We start from the raw sequence: 19136 nt of genomic DNA, 5'->3' as shown, positions 1-19136 counted from the left end.
AAACAAGAACTGAAAGGACTAGGGCTTTTAAAGGCAGGATAATTGGCGAGGAACGAGACACACCTGGAATCAAATGAACACAATCAACATGAGGAAGAAACTGGGTCACAGGGGCAAAAACACACACAGAATAGTCCATAATCCTGACAGATATATATGTGATTCAATAATATATTATTGAATCACACACACACACACACACACACACACATATATAAATTATTTACATATATATATATATATTATAATGTTAATCAATACATTAGTTATTATACATTTTATTTAGTTAACATCAATAATATAATATAATGTATGAATTAACATTATAAATATATTTTATTTATAAATACATAACTATATAATATATATACATTTTTTTATATTTTATATTTATTATGAAAATTTCACCATTAGAATCAGAAATTAATAAATAAATAATTAAATTTTTATGAAAGAGATACATATAAAAGAGATTTAACTAATTGACCAGACTAAAAATCAAAAATCAATTCAAGTGTACTGAATTATGGGATATAGTGTTCTATGTGTAAACTACACATTTTGATACATGTATCAGGTAGTACACATTTTTATGTATACAGAAACTACATCCTGCATACAGCAAAAACAGTACACTAGTATGCTGAACATACTCAAAGACTAAGAAAGAGCAGAAAACGGGCTGATCTTTCCTCACTTCTCTCTTACTGTAAGATATGACTAATGGCGGGGTCATTACGCCCGATGAGCGGGAAGATTAGTTCTGACCTTGAACACGACCTCCGCAGGTTTCGAGGGGAGAGGAAGGGGAGGAGGAAGAGGAAGAGGGGCCTCCGGCGTACCATTATTTCTCTCGTCATTAGGGGTTGTTTCCAGTCCGAAGCTGGGGGGGGGGTTATTAATTTCATTTCTTTATGATTCACAATCTGCTCTTTTGAAATATGCCATATGCTCGGAGCAATCGGAGGTTGACAAGTGTTGGAATCAGTCCGGTAAAGGAAGCCTAAATGAGGCTGATTTACGGTCCCTGCCTCCCGGCGAGTCTGGCTTTCTGCCTCCCCCTCTTTTTTACGATAAACTCCCCCAGCATGGGGAAACAGCAGGCCGTCCCAGCCCCGGCTCAGTCTACATGTGTACCCCTCTCCCAATCAATCCCACATAGAGGCCTGATATCGCGTCACAGGAGAACCCCATGAAAAAAGCTGATAACCAACATGGAGGCCCAGTACATATTTATTAGGGCAGGTGGGCACGCAATCAATACAGAGGAGCAAAATCAGTTTGTTTTAATCATGAACAAACATATTGACCTAACACAATACAGGCCACTTTATCTGGGACTAATAAAAATTCATGGACTGTAAACAGGGCAAGGTACTATCTCTGCTTTGCACTCTTTCTCTTTCCCTCTCGCGGTTCTCTGAAATGAACTTTTACTGAAATGTGTTAAAATGACTGAGTGAGTCTGGCTGTAGAACGTGTGACAGAGATTGAAATGGAAGACAATCTAATCGCCGGCTCGCAGTATTGTAATATTCAGATGTGGTTTTGCTAAATTGGTTTAAGAGAATCAAAAGTCAAGGCTTATTTGAAATATTACTGATAAATCTATAATTTAACATTCTGCATTATATGCTTCCAGTTTAAGATAAGAAAGAAAAAATTACAATTATACACGATATAGCAGACAATTTCTTATTTAAAGTGACTAACAGTACATTAGGGACAGTCTCCCTGGAGCAAAGTGAACAGGAAGAAGCACTCTGTCCACATTGAATGGCAAAAAATGAGAATTGAATCAGCCAATCAGAACATTGTTTATGTTTAATAGGCAGAGCAGGATTTGGACCAATGAGATTTAATGGTGGGTTAATTACTAACAACTGCCTGACATTTCACGACAGTCTTTTACAGTACTCACCAAACCTTTCTTCTGTTAAACACAAATAAAAAAAAAATATTTTGCTCGACACAATCTTTCTAATAATGGAGAATGCAGCTGTGGTCCAAAAAAAAAAAAAACACACATTAAAGTTCCAAAGTTGTCCAATTTGTGCTTGTTCCCATATTCAGATTATAGTATACAACTGCACTGCAATTAATAATGAATGATGCAACTCATTTTGATGAAACTACTGGATTGTCATTCTTGCAGCTAGATATGCTAGGGCATGGTGTAAGAGTCTTGCCCATAAGCGCAATGGTGATAAGATCATGAACTGCCATTTCTAGGGTTTGAACCGACAACCTTTGGATTACCAACCCGGATGTTTAACCACTGAGACACCACATCCCAACTTGCCATTTCCACCAAAATTAGGAACAGTTCATCCAAAAATGAAAACTGTCATCATTTACTCACCCTCATGTTGTTCCAATTCAATATGACTTACTTTCGTCTGCTGAACATCTTTTGCTCAGCATACAGTAATCTTTCTCATAAAGTGAAACGAGGCTCCAAAAAAACTACCATAAGCAGAAATGCTGGGGGTAACGCAATACAAGTAACGCAAGTTATATAAGCAGACTACTTTTTTCCAAGTTACTAGTAAAGTAACATGTTACTTTTAAATTTACAACAAAATATCTGAGTTACTTATTCAAATGACTAATGCAAGTTTTCCCATGTATTCACTGACACCTCTCCTATGGACTTTTTCGTATTTACAACCATTAAAAATACATTTTTATAGCATACTTTCATGATATATTTTAATGTGCTGTTTGTCATTTTTGAAGCTTGAACGCTCTAGTCCAGGGCTGCCCAAATTCGGTCCTGGAGGGCCGGTGTCCTGAAGAGTTTAGCTCCAACCATAAATAAATACACCTGAAGCAGCTAATCAAGCTCTTACTAGGCATACTAGAAACTTCCAGTCAGGTGTGTTGAGGCAAGTTGGAGCTAAACTCTGCAGGACACCGGCCCTCCAGGACCGAGTTTGGACAGCCCTGCTCTAGTCCCTATTATGAAAAGGTCAAAATATCTTCTTTTCTCCTGCATTGAAGAAAGACGGTCTATAATGAATTCTGAAATGAACCTATTCCTTTAATTTGTTGCCTTTTCATAATCCGCTTCATGTTGTGCGTGTCTGTCACAGATGCAATATGCTAGCACGTATATATCAATTGTAGCTAGCAACTTTAAATGCACAAGAACCCATTTACCTTATACAGGTGATGCTGCTGTTCCTCTGACATCATCAGATCATGGCTGTCTGTCACTATGGATTCCATGTCCATCAGCCAATCCCAGAGCTCCTGGTACTCCGTCTCAAACTCTGATAGGCTGAATGAAAAGAAGAAAAATGAGACAGGCAGAAAGAAGTTCACAGCGTCTGGAGAGACAGTGTACGGACATATTTCACAGAGTGAATATTTGACAAGCGGAGGTAATTACACTAGCCCGTTAGCGGCCAGTGCGTCGTGGGTATGTGAAGTGTGAACAGAGTCGGGGAGCACGAGGGATCTTTAACCTGCGCTCTGAGTGACGGCTCGTGGCCAGAATGTCTTAATTAAACATGACTTCACCTCCCTCTTGCTCAACGCTGCCGTCAGCTCAATGGTGAAGCACATTCAATATTTTTTAACAGCACTGGGATGATTGCATGTGCATACGTTTACACTATAGCCGCACACTCTTAATAGCAGCACATCACCACGAGCGCACAAACAAACATATTAGCATCTGAGCTTTGCTTAGATTTGCGCCTCAGCAGGAGGGCCGCATGTTTAGAAACATTAGTCGGAAAATTGTTTGGAATTCGCACTGCTTTTGAGCGCTTTGACAGTTATGTCAAACTAGCACCATTTTCCCCCTCTCGCTTTTTCAAGCGCTCCTGTTGTCCCTGAAGAAGAAAAACTATGAATGAGATTACACAAATAACGATCAACGAAGGGTGCAAGAGAAAAATCAACATTTCCTTTTTATTTCAATTCAGCGCAGACACAAAAGAAACAGGAATGCGCTATCGAATGCTAGCACGTATATGAAATTTCAACAAGGATGGAGCTGCGAATTAGTATTTCCAAGCAGGCGCTGATTAAACAAAACGACATTGGGGAGTATGTGAAAATTTGAGCCGTGTTTGTACGCAAGTCATTGATCAGAACAAAACGGCAAAGACAGCAAATTAGAAAGAGTCAGACGTGTGCGGCGGAAGTGTGAAGACTCCCTCAGGCACTGCGTTCTTCGACTGATATTAAAACTCAATATGCTGTTTGTGAGTTAAACAGCATCTTTCTGTATTCTTGCATACCGTATTGTTTTTCGTACTCTCTTTTTTCCCCTAACTAACATAAATCTAAATGCTTGTAAGACAAGCTCTCGGGGCGTCCAAACAATATTAACAACGAATAACGAAAAACAAGTAGGAGAAAAAAAATGTAAGATCCATTTAGCAAACGTGCATCATGGGATATTGTTCTGTCAGCATCATTTTCTCCTGCTCGCTTTGGTTCATGAGCAGAACAATTGTACAAGCTTTCCTCTAAAACATGAACTCTTTTGAAGATTGATGCCTGCACTTGGGTGAATATATGTATATTATAAATATGATTATTATTATCATATATAAATACAGTATATATATACATATATATATATATATATATATATATATATATATATACTGTATATATATATATATATATATATTATTATGTCAATAACAACATTATTTTTTATAACTACTAATATAGTATTATATATTTATTTATTTATTTTTATTATTATATGTCAATAACAACATTATTTTTTAAATTACTATAGTATATACATATATATATATATATATATACACACATATTAAAATGTGACTTCAAAATATCTTTACGATGTTGTTGTACGTTCCACAGTAAAAAATAACAATAATAATAATAATAATAATTATAATTTAATAATTCCTCTGAACACACACACACACACACTCATATATACAGTATATAGGCTATATACACACATATTAAAATGCGACTTCAAAATGTCTTTACGATGTTGTTGTACGTTCCACGGTAATAAATAACAATAATATTATTATTATAATGTAATAATTCCTCTGAATAGCAAAAACTATTGACAAATCATAGTTCATGGCTGCAATGCAAACTAAAGGCTACTGGAATTTTAAAAAGTTCAACATGACCAAATTATTTATAATTATTAACATTATTATTTCAGTTAAAATGCTATTTCAATTTCAACACAGAAAATAACACTCATCAAGGCACTTATTCTGTTTAAACAAACAAACAAAAATCTTATTCCTTTCTATGCTTTTTTGAAACTTGAAAGGTTTTGTGAGACTCATCCACCTGTTCATCAGATCTCACATGGAGTGGTTTTGTCGACAAGCATTAGCCGTTAGTCACTTGAAACTGGCTCCTCCAGGTCAGCGCAGCACTGACACTCCTGTGAGACAGAAATGGATGCCTCTCCATCTTTCTTTCTTTTCAAATCTGTTTAACATCAACGTGCCCCCCACTCAGCACCACGCCACCTTTCTAAGAGGGGGAGGTGGTCTAATTCATCAGAGCTCACCCTGAGCCTCACCGGGAAAGGTTGGCCGGCTGTACTGACACCCCTCACATCTCATACGAAGTGACAGTTTTATAGAAAGAGCTCTTTAATTTATGGTGCTAATCCCTGGCGCCTAATGCGGTGACTTAACATCTTCTTTTCACCGCTGTCTGTTGTGTTTCCCCCGTCTCTCCTCTCCTGGAGAGGGCTTTTGATTCCTGAATGGCAGGCGTCCCATTTCTATCAGGTGTGAGGGGATGCTGGGAGCCGCGGCGGTGGGCGTCAGCCCTTGATGAGGCCGGCGAGCTGAAGAGAGGCACCGGAGGCCATCGAATTCGACAGCGCCTCCCTTAAGACATGTTTCCATGCAAAGGTAAGGGCCAAAGAGTCAAAACAATGAATCCTTGAGCAGGCAGCTCATCATTAAAATTCAAAGGATCATTATGGGTTTTTTACTGCAAAATAAATCATTACGACGAGAAGCTTAAAAGGATTAAAACGATGTTTGATTCAAAGCCAAGCCGAGGAGTCCGATCGGGACTCTATGGTTAACATTCAGGACTTTACTGGATCAGGAGAGAGAGAGGGGGAGGATAGAGAACTAATGGACCACCAAATAAAAGGATTAGTTATTTTAGCAAAGAAAAAAAAAGATAATGCAAGTCTGTAACCACACGAGGAACCACTAAGTAGCATTAGAGAAAGGTTACTTCAGGCCCTTAAAATAAATCTAATCTACAGTATTGATCAAACGGCAAGATATTTGTGAAAACAAAAGAAGCAAGGCACAAAATATAAAATATAATATAAAAAGTTATTGGCGTTCTAAGTCAGCATCATAATACTCACGGAAGCCCTTAAGTGAAGTATTTGAAACGTTCTACACAACAAATCCACATCAAAACAAAGTGCACGGAAGACTTGACTTCCAAACAGTATTTATTAATAAAACTACTGATGAAAATATAATTTAAGAAATTGCAAATTGCATCATTATAAGTATCATTGCGTAATTTTAACATAACATTGATGAAAATAAAACACAGCAAGACATAAACAACTGCACTAACATTGACTTAGGGAGAAAAAAAAAGTAAAAATGTGTTGCCAAACGTAATGCAATATCCTAGAAATTCTCAAATCAATTTTTAAATTTGATAAATTATTTTAATTACAAAATATATATATGATTATTAAGTTAATATTAATATTTATTAAATAGTGTTTGCATCATTTAGCACATTTGCACATTTTCATTAATTAAAATGTATTAAAACATTTTTTAAATAAATATTTTTGAGTAAAACAGACCAAATTTAATATGACATGATAAAATATTTACTAAATTTAAAGCACATTTTCATTAAAACACTATAGCATTAGACTACATTTTTACCTGTTCCCAAAAGTTTTGGACACAATGGTGAGCAATGCAATAGAATAAATGTACATGCGTTCTGTAATAGTACATTTTATTGATGCTTTTAAGTATTCAATGTATTTATAATCAAAAATGTATTCATCTTTCCACTGAGCTAGTCACAGTGCATTCTGGGATTGCATTCGCCATGAAGGACACATGTGATGCTGTTTTCGAATATGACCAAAAAATTATCTAATTTCACATTTCTCATTGTACCTGTTAGACTTGGACATCAGGGAGAAGTCGACGCTTCTGCTGTTGGAGCAGTACTGTTGACTTTTAAGTTTCACTCTCATCTGATCCAGAACATCCTTCTGGGCCTCTCGATGGCTCTGTTGGACCTCCACCTGCTGACACCAAAAACAAACAGAGAGACAGATATCATTTGAACAACCTCAATTACCTCAACGCCATTGATCCGACTTCAAGAACTATTAAAAAACAATAAACTATTAGAACTCGCAAAACTATTAAACCAATTCAGACTTCTAGCATTTAGCCGAATCAATACGGCAGCAATAAAGAGTGACGCTTGAAACTGGCGTCGTTCCATTTCAGAAAGGAGCGTGTTGGTTTTCAGCAGTGATTAGGAAGCACCTGTACATGCTTTTTCAAATCAGATGGAAAAAAAATATGTGTTTCTCCTCGGTGCTTGAGAAAATTGGCTACATTGACTTGACGGAGATCAGTTATTGTGCAAAATACGAGATGATGAATGAGCGAGCCAATAAAATCTCCAACAGACGGCTTTGATTTTTTGCTCATTTCTCAACACTTTATGAAGCGCACCGGCTTTGCATTCTCCACCGAGCTCCCAGCGCCTGCTCGGCAGATGCCTCTAGAAAGGTCAGACGATTCCATGAATGTAAACTGCTCCTCAATCAAAGCTACCCTTGATAATAAACAAGAAAATCAACAGAAAGATGTGTCGCTTTTTCATTCCATTTATTGGGCGGGCATCAAACGCTGGGGCTCGGGCGCTTTGCTCATTTGGGAGGAATGAAATGAACCTAACTAGGAGCTCTAGAAAATTAGCGGCACGAGCGTGCAGACTTCTCCTCTCCCTCCTCAGAGGAATTTGCTTTCATTTGCCTTCATTTTTGATTCACTTGGCTGGCTCGCCGATGCCATGTCAGGATCCTAATTACTCAATCCCACCGGAGCGGCTTACACACACAATAATAACCGATGCCCACCTCTAACAAAAGCAATTTCTCCGAGCCACCTTGAGCCTAAGGACAGCTCGGCCCAGCACGCCACTTCGGTTTCGAGTCGAGGACATTGTCGTGATGGAGATTCACCTCTCTTGTGGCTTGCGTGGCTCAGACACATTTGCATTGATCTCGCCAAACCGAGCAGAATTACCCATCTGTATTAAAAACGCAGAGCTGAAATGTATAAGAAATCTATAACGGCATACGCAGCTGAGCTGATGCGAGATGCGGCTCCCATGGGTGAATATGAAAAACATCAATATCAATATCAATATAAACCTACATTCATCAGCACTTGAAGGAGAAATCGGGCTATTGATGAGTGCTTGTCATAATGTACGCAGAGCCCGTTCCCACAATGCAGTGCAATCAGTGTCTGAGATAAATGCTAAGCTTTCGTAATCTCAAGGCAGACAATGTCAACCAAAGAAAAACGCATGTAAGCCCCTGACTTAAAAGCAAAGCGTCACTTAATTAATTTTCCTAATGGCTGGAGTGCTCCACATCGCCCGCCGCGCTAACAGCCGCTCTCGGCTTCCTGTATGACCTCTGTACGAACACGTGGCCTCCCGCCGACGTGGTAAATAACCCCCTGATCCTGCATACCACGGTTAGGCTGGATTTGCTTCCTTCCCCCTTCCTGGCCCGTTTAAAGATATTCTTATTCAGATATGCAGACAGAAGGGATTTGCGTGTGAATCTCCCGTATACTTATTTCAAACAGAATCATTCAAAAACCTCTCGTGCCGTCTCTCTCTCTCTCTCTCTCTCTCTCTCGCTGTCAACAGAGGTCTTGCTTTAAACTGCTAATATGGCAGGAATCGATATGAATTCAATCATTTGATGAATGCTCCCCTCCATCCCTCGAGTGAATTCGAGACTCAGATGTTAGTAAAATCTGCTGAATTGAGTCATTTTGGGCCCTTTTGTTTACATGCCTGTGTCAGTTCCACGTCTTCTGGGACATTTCCACTGTCAATCATGAGCTGAAACTGTGGCCATCATCACTTCCTATATCATGTCAGACTATGTGCACCTCACATTATCAGTAAATGTAAACTAAACCCAGACAACTTACGCTACCATTCAAAGTTTGTGGTCTTTCTTTGAAAGAAATTAATATATTTTTTTTTTAGCAAGGACATATAGCAATGATCAAAAGTGACAGTGAATACATTTATGTTACAAAAGATTTCAATTACAAATAAATGTTGTTCCTCTCAACATTCTAATCATCAATGAATCCTGAAGAAAATGTATCTCCACAAAAATCTTAAGCAGCACAACTGTTATCAAAAATCAGCATATTACAATGATTTCTGGAGTAATGGCTGCTGAAAATCACAGCAATAAATTACATTTTAAAATGTATTAAAATAGAAAATTGCGATAATTCAAAATATAACTATTTTTACTGTATTTTTAAATAAATGCAGCATTGGGGTGCATAAAATGCTAATTTGAAAAACATTTAAAAAATCTTACAGATTCCAAACTTTTGAACAGTATAATTAGCCAATGCTCTTGTGTGTCATTTACAGTTACTTCAAGTGTTTAAGTGACTTACAAAGGAGGAACAAAGCAATTTGTCAAAGATCACTCAATGCATGCAAAAAATTGGGAACATGAGGGAAAACTGAAAATGTACACAAAAAATTACGTAAACTAAAAAGAAAAAACATTACATTTTTATATTTCTGATGAAAATGTGGGTGCCCACTCTTCTAAAACTTGCCACCACAATGTAAAAAACTGTTGCCAGTGCATGCTGCATAGTTGCTTACTGCCTATGATGTTGTTTTATTATCCAGTTGCTTAGAAAAAATAATAGCACACACTCCTGAACAAGCCTCATGATTTGAGGTGTCATGTCTGTAACACTAATGAGATCAACACTGAATATGAACAACAGAACAACAGCCATGCCAAACACCACAAAAAAAACTCTATTTTTAACTGCATAATACCAAAGAGAAATAATAATGAGAACAAAAAAAAGTCAATAACAGTAAAGTATTAAAGGCCCACCAGGCAAAGTGTGAACAGACCTGACTGATTTGCCTTCGTAAGCTAGACAGGACTGCTAAAAATCTGCAGAGAGTGATTAAAAAAATGCACTGGAGGAAAACAATCGCAGACATGATCGTCCTTGAGCTTTGAGGCACATGTGTTTCACATCGAACAGGAGGGTGAAATTCATCGGGATCAAATATAATCCAAACAGAATTGAGTAACGCTCTTGTGTTGCTTCATGTGCAATGAAAAAAAACAGAGTGAAAGAGAGAGACGGATGGGAAGATTCATGTGGCAGCATTGCAAACAGGACTGAGTCTCATTGAAAGCAGCTGGGGAATGAAGATAAACGAGAAAAATGTGACTCTAGCATGCAGTACAAGAAAAAACAAAACAAAACAAAAAACAGGTGAACTTCTGGACAGGGGCCAATGGACACCTCCTAAATTCTACATTTAAGCTATGTGACAAAACACGGCGGTCGTTCATTTCTTTATCATCTGCTCTGAATGCGAAGAGCGTTACGGCAAGATTGAAAACGGTGGGAAGTCTCCCGCCACCCCGGCCCCCCCAGCGACCGGTGTTCAAAACAGCCAGAACATACATCGGCCTGTTTGAAATGTCTCCCATCAGGTCGGTCCTGATGTTCAGAGGCAGCATCGGAGGCGAGCGACACACATGCAGGCATGCTCGGAAAATAAATTCAGTCGGGAGTTGTGTGGGGTCAAGACGGCAGTTGTAAATGGCCGAGGGTTCTATCAAAGCAGCTCATAAATTTACAAATACGCCTGCAAAGCTTCACCTTCACAAACTCTACACGCGTCTGGAAAATGCTGTCGTATTGTGTTCAAAAAAAAGAAAAAAGAAAAGAAAACCAAAATGCTCAATTGTCATTTAAGAGGCAATATTTCATTCGAGTGTTTTCACTTTCACAAGCAGGAAAATGAATGCGCTGCTATTCCTTGACGGCCGGCTTTTTTCTGCGTCTTGCTCCTCGGAAAAGTTACGAGGGGAGATTATTTTTGAGGAGAGCGGGCCTCCAAGGAGCTGTAGAAGGCATGAAACTCATTTGGAAACTATTACTTTCAAATCACTAGTCATAAAGGCTGGATTTAATGTGTGGTGGGGTCTTCCGACATGAATCACGCAACTTTATGGCGATTATTACAGTGTTGTCAGACAGAAGTTGCTCTCGTTCGTTCACGCTTATCTGTCTTTTGCAGCTAACCAGCTGCTGATACAACCGCATTCATTTGCAGTTGTTTGACTGCTTGGTCAAATAAATTTGATTATGTATGCACTAAAAACACAGGGGGTCATATTTCTATGGCTATCTGCAATGTCGCCAGAATAGATGCCACCGTAGGTACAAGATGAATTGGTTGTGCTTTATCAAACGAGCATTTGGCGACATGCAAAATGTGTTACATTATTCAATTAAGATTCTGGAAGTTAGGTTCTTCTAGATGCAAAGTACCTTTAAGGTAAGTCAGTTCACTTGGTGGCAATATTACCAATGCGCACGTGCAGTTATAGAGTGAAACAGATGGGTTCAAGTAAAATTCCATTCATTTTCTCCACTGAGAATCTGAGAGAAATTGAGGCTGTTAAGTCATGTTATTCTTCTGTGGAAGCCAGTTAAAAAAAGTCATGTTTATAAGTCAAATTCCTGGTGAAGAACTAAATCCCAAAGAGAGATCAACCAATCAGAGAGGCCACTGTTACAATGAAGACAGGAATAAAGCTCACTATCATAAAGCACTGCAAACATTCATAACGGTCTCCCTATGCATTTTGTATTTCTTAATATTTAGCAAAAATAAAACATTGTTTTTATACTAATACTACTGTTCAAAAGTTTGTGCTTGACAAGACTGCATTTATTCAATTAAAAATAAGATCAGACATATTGTGAAATGTTATTACAATTTAAAACAACTAATTTCTATTGTAACATTTCAAAATGTAATTGATTCCTGTGATGCAAAGCTGAATTTTCAGCATCATTTCTCCAGTCTTCAGTGTCACATAATCCTTTAGAAATCATTCTAATATGTTGAGTTGCTGCTCAAGAAACATTTCTTGTTAACATTAATGCTAAAAACAGGTGTGCTGCTTCACACTGGTAGCAGTAAATATCTCTGTATGTGTGAACGCCCCTGTGTACTGTCTCTGCTAAATGTCAAATATCTTCTAATGCACCATCATTTCTTAAGACAGCATTTTAAATATCTATTTTTAAAAAGCCCTCACTCTAAATCTAATTGATGAGATCAGAATAAATTTTTAATTGGTAATAAGGGATGACTTACATTTAGCTTAAAGCAAAACAACTCCTTTGACCTTGACATGAAAGTGAGCTTTTGTCCTCGCGAAACGCATCAGGCCTTTACCTGCATATGATGCCGCCCCTTTAAGAAATATCTTTGAAAGCTTTAGCTCCTGCAACATTTATCAGGGCGTGAAATTAGCAATTGCTAGGAGCCAAATTGCTGCTTCTTATTTAATGTTGTTGCTGAAAGGTGACATTTAATCGCTGATCCTTGCTTCCATGAAGTCTAAGCACCCCGAGACCCATGCAGGAAAAGACGCGGGGGTCTGAAACAATGTTCACGTTATGGATTAGTCAGGCAGGGGGTCGTATTGATCGGGGGATCATTTTCAATCTAATAGAGACCATCTTCGCTTTAATGTGGTCTTGCTTTGCTTTAGCTTTGTCATGCATGCCAAGCAATCGCACCAGGTGTGTGTCAAGAATGTCAGAGTAGACTCTGCCATCATAGACGGGTGATGGGAAACATCTGGGTCATTATACAGAAACAGGTTTGTGTCCCTCTCATATGTACAGTATGTGTGTTATTGTAGGCATTTTATATCAACAAAAAATTCTTAATTTCAAACACTTTGCTTGCTACTTGCTGTATAAGCAAATATGTAATATAACAAACCAACATATAGAAATATCTAATAAAGAATTGACAATTGAAAAGTGGATATTTGTGGAAATCTCTATACAATAAGTATCTGTAGTCTCAGAACCGTGAGTACAATGGCTGTAACGTCAAATTAAACTATTAATAAAAATATTTAAACATTTAAGGGTAACACTTTACTTGAAGGGGTGTGCATAAGACTGACATGACACCTTCATAATCATGACATGGGTTGTTTGTCAAAGTGGATTGTGGTCAAATGAAACTATAAACCACCAGTAGATCAGACTGATATCTAGAGGATAGATTGAGCTCTACTGGCCACTCTGAGCTGAACAGACTGAAGTCAGACACTGTGTCAGTGTATTAAAGCACAAAGACACACCAGTCGTCAGAGCCACTGCCTGCAGGCCTGCGTGTGTGTGTGTGTGTGCGTGCGTGCGTGAGAGATAGAGAGACAGCAGAGCAGCTCTATCCCACTGAGATACACTTCTGTCAAAAGCCTCATGTATAATCCACATTTACAGAAAAAGGGGTTAATTATACCTCAAATTTACCCAAGTACGACATGTTCCTTGATCATCTTTCTTTGTTCATTATCAACCAATCAAAGCTCTCTAATAATAAAGGTACGGGTTCGAGTTAGGGCTGGGCGATTTGGCAAAAAATATATAATCTCTATTTTTTTCAGAACGTTTGACCGATTCTCGATTTTTTACGATTTTTAATTAGTCAACTTGAAAATGTAACTACAACATGATTCAAGTAACTTTTCTTTATCAACCCTCTTATTTAAAGAAAATTCTATTCCAAGTGCAGCACACATGAAGTTGTCAACATGATGTAAATGTTAAACAAATCACTTTGCAGAAAAGATGCATGAAATTCAACTACATCTTGTACAAACTTGTCTTATACATATTATATGTTGAGAAATAATACGAGGAAAGTGCTTTAAAAAAAAATCGCTAAAGTCAAGGTAATTCAAATTCAAAATGACTGAAGGTATAACACCAGTAGACAATTATTAACTATATGTTTTATAATAACAACAACAGCTTTCAGCCTGTCACCATGATGCAAACATGAAATATCAGACCAGTAACGTTAGTATTTACAGGGGTTTTTTATTCTCTTGCGCTGCTTTTCCATAGTTTTTTTAATGTAAACATAGGGCTGGACGATATGGCCAAAATTTATATCACGATATATTTCTTAATTTCGGTCGATACGATATAATTCCGATATCGATATGAACACTATTAAAAAAGCCTCATAAAAATGGCTAAGAACGGCCACAACAGATGTCTGTACCTACAAACTTATGAAAAATATATTTGCCAACTCTATGAAACCTACTCCTATAAAACTATATAATATTTTAAGGAAAAAAATGGCGCAAATAAATAAATGTTCACCTTTTATTGGTATTTAGCCTTCATACAAACAAGAAATGTGAAATCACTGTCAAATAAATCTCAGACTCTCCTTATTAATATTCATATTTTTTACTTCAAACTATAGGCTAACATGCCAGTCAAAAGTTTTTGAACAGTAATATTTTTTATGTTTTTTAAAGAATTCTCTTCTGCTCACCAAGCCTGCATTTATTTGATCCAAAATACAGCAAAAACAGTAACATTTTGAAATAATTTTACTATATAAAATAACTCTTTTCTATTTGGAAATATTTTAAAAAGAGCGGCAGAACTAACGGTTTCTCCAGTAATGGCTGTAAACAAAGAAAAAAAACTCCGCTCATGAACGCTACTTTATCAGATAAAAATGCCATCTAAACTATTCTGAAGACAGTCGGTTCCCTTCAGAGATACATTCATATAAAACACCCACGACGTGTTTTGATTTTGAAACGTGCAGTGCTCATGTTTATTCAACGAAGTCAAACGCCACAAATAAATCAATGTATGGGAAACACTGGTAATGTATATCGAAATATCGGAAATGTGTTTAAAAATCATATCACCGTTATTGAAAAAAATGATATCGCGATACATATTGATATTGAATTATTGTCCAGCCCTATGTAAACATGGATGTGTTCGACTGTTGCGCTCGTGTCTCTTGCAGCGTCTTGCATGAAACGGCATTCTAAAAATGTGGCGCTCAAGTTAAAAGAAGTTCACTCCCATCTTCTTGCATGTTTTTCCTATTCCACTGCCCGCGTCGCATCTTTGTCAACACAAAAGTGCATTCTGTGTGATATGAGCGCATCACACGTGAGCGGTTAATCACGTGCACCGACATGCGGTTGGATCGTTCTTTTCTCTTTACTGTTACCATTGGCATATTGTCAAAGTGACTAATTCTGACGTTTGGTAATATTTCTATTCAAAATCGCGATTCCTCGATTTCTAAAAAATTTAATCGTGGCAAAACATTAAATTCGAATTAATCGATAAAATCGGAAAAATCGCGTTCGAGTTAGAAATTAGCACTCACCAAGTTAACTGCAAGCTACTAGGCAGGTAACTGTTTTCAGGAATTGCAGCAAAATGCATCATCAAATAGTCACACTTATTAATTTTATAGTCTAATCTCTAGAACGTGAAAAATGCATATTACTGTACATGTACATTATATATATATATATATATATATATATATATGATGGCACGGCACTAGGTTTATTGTTTTATGTACAGTTCAGGGTTAATAAGAATGGTCCGTATAATAAACCAGTCATTGGTAGCTTTGGCAAAAAGTTAGTTCTGGATCTTGAGGATAGACTATGAGACAACGATTGGATCATAATGTTGTTCCATGAACAAAAAGGCATGTTGATCCAGGAACACGCTGTGCATCACAATGTGCCACAGTGGTTAAAGCCGTCTCCAAACGTCAACATTAACTCAGTACCCAACAATTAGACTTTGATCAGAACAGGATTGAGAACGTCTTAATACGTCTGTCATCAGTACGACTGAGTGTCCTTGGCAGACTGATTCTAATATTCGCCAGGCGTTTTCCAAGAACGGCATATGCGCAGGGCATTTGTTGTTGGAAGGACTGTCACGAACAATAAAAGCCAGAGCCGGGGAACAGAGTCAGAAAACATCACATGAAGTAAGTGCTTTTAAATGCTCTTCTTGGCAATCACAGAAGGAAATTGATTTTAGTAATAAGACAAAGAAAGCAATTGCAGAGATCGATGCATAAAGCCGGAGCGTAATGTACAGAGCCAAGTTTACTATTTCATTAACAGTAGGACAAAAACTCCAGAAAGCATTCGCTATGACAAATGCCCCACACCATTATATGCGCATTTCAGGTAAGTGCTGCGGGCCAAGTTAAATTCCATTTCTCTGCCCCATTGTATCTCTATTTATTATTTGTTGTATTTGTTCCAGATGGTGAAGGAAGGGCTGCTGAGAGACTATTGTTCCTCCGGCCCCAGAGAACTGGGTCTGAAATAAACTCCATCACACAAATCCCAGCGCCGCCTCCACACGCTAAAAGCTTCTGCCTCCAAACACACACACACACGCACATAGTAACAGTCTCACACTCCTTTAAAGCTACTACTCAACAGCTACTACTCGTTTCTACTCTATGCCTCTGAAATAAAAGTGTTCTATTGCCCGATTGAGCCTCAAATGATAATTCCTTTGTTGATTTTCCTGGCAAACAAATTTAAGGTTAAATGATGCTATGCTACTCTATCACACTTGTACCGCAAGTCTTTGACTGTCAAAAGAGAGAAGACTGTTTATTAGCATTATGTAATGTAGGAACTTTCTCTCATGTTTATCATTACATAATATAAGTATCAATATGTACATCTTCCTGAGTGCCGCAGTTTGTGTGATATACTGTACAAATTTAGTACAAATGAGGAAATTTCATACTTTCCAAGACAACATTACACGTTACTCAAATAATATTATCTAAAAATTTACCATAGGAACCACAAAGTCCTCCAAAACACCAAATGACCTATCGACACATGCATTTTTATTATTATGAAAGTCCGTTGCTCACTGGCTCTGAATACACATACAGACAAACCATGGGTCACAGGAGGGGTGGGATGTTGATCAGTACTGGCTTGGGATGGGCGTCATCACGCATCTCAACCAATGAGAGCATTTGGGGTGGGCCTAAGACTGCAGCAGCGCTCACATGAAGCGCTCAAGACTTCAGAAGTGGGAAATAGGAAGTTTCCGCAGAATCCGCACGTGAAGGCAGCAGAGAAGCGCTCTCGCTCAGCACAGTGGAGTGCATCATTTTGTTAACTTTGTGGTTTATTATTTTGAGTCGTTTGGAACGCGGTAACACACATGGCCCTCTCACAATATATTGCTTTACAGCTCTATCACTTTTGCCGCTCAGAAATGTTCACGCAATCATGCTGCACGTATCAGAAGTTCTGCGCTCCGCTCACACTGCATGCGTATCGCGCCCGAGCCCAAGTGAACCGCGCTCTGCCCCACCTCTTCCAACCGAGCCAGGGCCGGCTAAACAGATATTTATGAGTTTTATACTGACATAATATGAATAGTTGTTTATATATATATATATATATATATACATACACATACAGTATGTATACACGTCCAAGCATGCTCTGCTAACCCTGATCTTCATTGTGTTTTTGGTGTGCGTGCAGCAGAAGGTACAAGTCACGCGGTGCACAGACGGACAGAGAGGGGTTAATACAGCGAGGAGAATCTGAGGTTGAGCTCTGGCAGTTACTAAACGGCTCTGACACCTCACCAGCCTTCTCATTCCAACCAGTAAGCCACCTTCAAAGTTGCTGTCAGGTAAATGACCTTGTATTTCATTAACTGATAATTAAATGGATTTATTCCACTAACGGTTTTAATTAAAATGCTAGAAATATTGATTACCTCTATCATCTCTTCTCCCCCCAGATGAAAAAGGGTTGGAGAACTGTTTATTTAGAGAGGGGAGAGAATTAAATTAGATTGAATCTCTCAGAGACTTAAATAAGGCTTCTTACTTTTTTTGCTGTCCAAGCAGAAAAAAAAGAGCCTTCACTTTTTTGATGTTTGATGTAATTATTTTGAAATCCATTTTTTCTTACCTTAATATTTAATTAAAATATCATTTCAAAATATAATTAAATCTTCCAGTTAAATACAAAGGGCAGAGCGTCTATCAAATATTGAAGGCTGCCAGTGAGCGGTGACATGTTCGTCCCGCTGCGCGCGAGGTAAAGAGAGCGTAGTTACGATTGCCAGTGGTACCAAATGAGTTCTAGTTCATCCGGAGCGATGGGGCGGAACCGTGTTATTGTTCTAATGCATATTGGCTGTTGTCCTGAAGCCTCTGTCATCAGAGCTCAAAGATATTGCAGATACCGCCGCTACAGGGTCCCCTCGGCTGCTGATGGACAAACTAATTACGCATGAAATCAAATATGATTTGTTGAAGAGGTTCATGAAAAAACCCCGCAATCTTTATAACGGTGCCCTGACACCTCAAGTCCTTAGCTGTGTGTGCTAATGCAGCACAAGGACGCCGGGACTTATGGGTAATAGGATCAAATCAAATGGGGCAAATGAGAGTTTTGACATCAGAAACTAAATTATTTGACATGATCTATGATTTTTAAGGATGCAAGGAATATTTTGCCCAAAACCTGCATGACTTTTATTATTTTTCTCAAATAACATTAATACTTCATTGAGGTACTATGATATATTCATATTTTGAATTTTTATTTTTTCTGTTTGCATTACAATTTTAAGGTAACGTTTTCATAATTTTGTTGTGTTTCTGTCACTTTTATAATTTTTTATGTCTATTATGTCTATATAATTTCATATTAATTTTTAGTTTTAGTTTTTGTTATTTTAGTGCATCAACAAACTAAATGAAAATGTTTCTTTGGCAACTATAATAAAAATAATAAAATTAAATATAAAAATGTAAAATTTTATTTTTATCTAAAAGTTTAAAATAAGTTTAATAACATAAGTTAATAACATAGTATTCTTTATATATTGTAATTTATTTAATGTAACAAATATTGTTCTATGGCTTTATATATATATATA

General features: G+C 37.6%; 1 protein-coding gene across 4 annotated transcripts in view; it reads right to left on the bottom strand.

Annotated features, from left to right (window-relative positions):
* Positions 1–19136, bottom strand: part of LOC107586580 (A-kinase anchor protein 6-like) — a 148803-nt gene that overhangs the window by 56219 nt on the left and 73448 nt on the right. For 3 of the 4 annotated variants that reach the window (XM_016274008.1, XM_016274007.1, XM_016274010.1), the window contains 2 exons: positions 7152–7285; positions 3163–3283 (listed from right to left, as the gene is read on the bottom strand). In XM_016274008.1, coding sequence (XP_016129494.1) covers positions 3163–3283; positions 7152–7285 — 255 coding nt within the window. The remainder of the gene's footprint in view (positions 1–3162; positions 3284–7151; positions 7286–19136) is intronic. The other variant, XM_016274009.1, reaches the window with a different exon arrangement.

This window comes from Sinocyclocheilus grahami, unplaced genomic scaffold (assembly GCF_001515645.1).
Source record: "Sinocyclocheilus grahami isolate Dianchi unplaced genomic scaffold, SAMN03320097.WGS_v1.1 scaffold84.1, whole genome shotgun sequence".
In the NCBI taxonomy this organism is placed as follows: Eukaryota; Metazoa; Chordata; class Actinopteri; order Cypriniformes; family Cyprinidae; genus Sinocyclocheilus; species Sinocyclocheilus grahami.
This window is presented reverse-complemented; position numbering and strand designations above follow the sequence as displayed.